This window comes from Phanerochaete carnosa, assembly GCF_000300595.1.
Source record: "Phanerochaete carnosa HHB-10118-sp unplaced genomic scaffold PHACAscaffold_970, whole genome shotgun sequence".
NCBI lineage: Eukaryota > Fungi > Basidiomycota > Agaricomycetes > Polyporales > Phanerochaetaceae > Phanerochaete > Phanerochaete carnosa.
In genome coordinates this window covers 1-2,225 of record NW_006768597.1, presented here as the reverse complement: position 1 = coordinate 2,225, position 2,225 = coordinate 1, and the positions used below count along the sequence as shown (strand labels likewise).

The 2,225-nt window shown below is 53.3% G+C and overlaps 1 protein-coding gene across 1 annotated transcript; it reads right to left on the bottom strand.

Annotated features, from left to right (window-relative positions):
- Nucleotides 1-1,145: 1,145 nt before the first annotated feature.
- On the bottom strand, nt 1,146-1,985 carry PHACADRAFT_203249 (uncharacterized protein; the record flags this gene model as incomplete). Its single annotated transcript, XM_007403282.1, has 3 exons — nt 1,146-1,525; nt 1,592-1,901; nt 1,956-1,985. The coding sequence occupies 3 exons, from the start codon at nt 1,983-1,985 to the stop codon at nt 1,146-1,148; spliced, it is 720 nt and encodes a 239-aa protein (XP_007403344.1).
- Between the last annotated feature and the right edge of the window lie 240 nt (nt 1,986-2,225).

Sequence of the window (2,225 nt, the reverse complement as noted above, 5' to 3'; positions counted from 1 at the left end):
AAACCATCCTGCTAACCCTGTGCCTCAACGAGATTACAGGGAACAACAGAACCTCAGAGCTTTTCCACTATATCGTCAACAAGACACACAAGGTTGCTATCGGCCCCCTGGAGTACTGTGCAGTCGCACGAAGAGTCTACCGTCAAGGTGCAGGATAAAAGAATCCTCTGTACGTATATTGTCCATGCCTAATTTAACATAGCTAAACTGTGTTCTGTTCACGTAGGATCATTGTATGCCTGAATAGTCCAGCTGTACCACCGATGTTTGCAGCACGTGAGCATGCTCGGAAGGATAGCATTGGAAGATATAAACCTGGGATGCAAAAGAGTGCATATAAAGGAAGCAACGGTCCAGGTGGATGGGGTGTGTCAAAGTGTGCTCAAGAGAACACGCAGAATACTCAAGAAGGTAGCAAGGAAGAAGAGATAGATAATATTTCAAAACCTAGAAAGAGGCAACGCCTGGGCGCAGATGCTCGCCTTGTGCTCCAGACTTCTCAGCAATGAATAAAATTAGGATTGAGCTACAGAGTGGTGCGCACAACTCGTTAACACCGTGAGATCAGTGAAGAGAGGGCCCCAAGTGCGTAGTTGCACAGGCGAAGGACATCACTTGCTAGTCACGGTGTAGAAGGGCGTGTTGTGTGTATATATATACAGCTGGTTGCACCAAGTCACGCTGAAGGTAACGAGGTATTCGAGGTCCTCTGGTAGCCATCACAGAAATTCCATCTACGGCAAGCAAATCACTGATCGCACGCGCGTCAACAAGCTGGCAGCTCCCTGTTGCAGTACTGTTTTGTTGCTCTAATAATTTCATCTAAAACATATCCCAAATGGGAAATTTTATCTCAAATTACTTCTATGTAAAAACTGGGCACAACTACAGGTTTTGTTTACAGTCTCTCAAGGTAATCAATTACCGAAAAAATTGACATGTGATGCAAAGTTTTGTTGCAGATATTACCAGAACGACTTCAAGTTTGAGCTCAATTTTTACGGTGTAGGAAAATGGAAGTAACAGCCCCTAGATTGTACCACAATCTTTATGGTAGAAAACCTGCGCAGAACTGCATAAATAACTCACACTTTGAAAGTAAGTTTGCACGGTGGCCAAAATCAGAAGAAACGAGGTCTCTTACCCTAACCGCCGCCTCGTCTCCGCCACGCCGAATGTTCGTGCTCGTCTGCGAGCTCTTCGGGACCGCTGCCGGCAGACGTCCCCGATCGCCTCGTCGCCATATCCGCTACGACACGCCAAACAGGCCGAGGAGGTTGCACAAACGAGAGCTGCCCGGCGCGGTCATGCGCGTCCTCAGTCCGCGTGTCGGGCAACGAACCACCCTGGCTGACGGCATGGCAGGCGAAGACGATTCGCGTTCCGCCTGAGGGCGGTGGTCTGCTCACGAACGTAGGGAGTCGGGTGTCCGCGCGCGGTGCCCTCCGCGAATAGTTCGTGGCCGCGCCGTTCGGTTCCGTAGTCCAGGTGTCCAGGTTCGTCGCCTTGACGATCTCGGGGACGCCTGTGAGGAAGACGCGACAAACATCAGTTGCGTGGTTCAAGCGAGCGCGGACGGGGCGGTGCTCACCTGGGTGGGCATCACTGATGACGGTGTGCAGGTACAGCACAGCCGTCTCGCGCCAGATACTGGCGACCGTATGCCGCGTGTGCTCGTCAGCGCCGGGGCCCGATGATTTCTTCCAGTGCGCAAGCGCGGCGGTCTCGGCAATCGCGAGCACAGCCTCGTCGGGACAGCCGGTAAGCTTGTCCATGCGCAGGTCGAGTTGGTCGTTGTTTGTGCACGGGCCGCTTGAGCACCTGGCTAATCTTAATAGGGCGACCGATGGGCGCAGGTCTGACATGTGGTACACCGTCGTCACCGGAAAATCGAGCGCAACCTGGTTTGACATGGTGAGTACGTTCACACTCGACGAGACTGTAGTGCGACGCACCCCAAGAGCACCCCAATCTTCCGCAGCCATCGATTAATCAAGTTTTCCTCTCCCGTCCCGTCCCCAGCGTACCGCAGTGCGAAGCCATGAGCGTACCGTGCTGAAGTGCTCGCGAGCATTTGACCGCCGTCCCATACGGTATATAGGGAGATCGCTGCGCCAGATAACCTTTGGGAAATGGGGAGTGCGACGGCATGATCGGATACGCTCGGCGCAGGGATCGGAAAGAAGGCGCGGGTGGCTTGGGGTGTAGTGGCTCGTGGGGAGCAG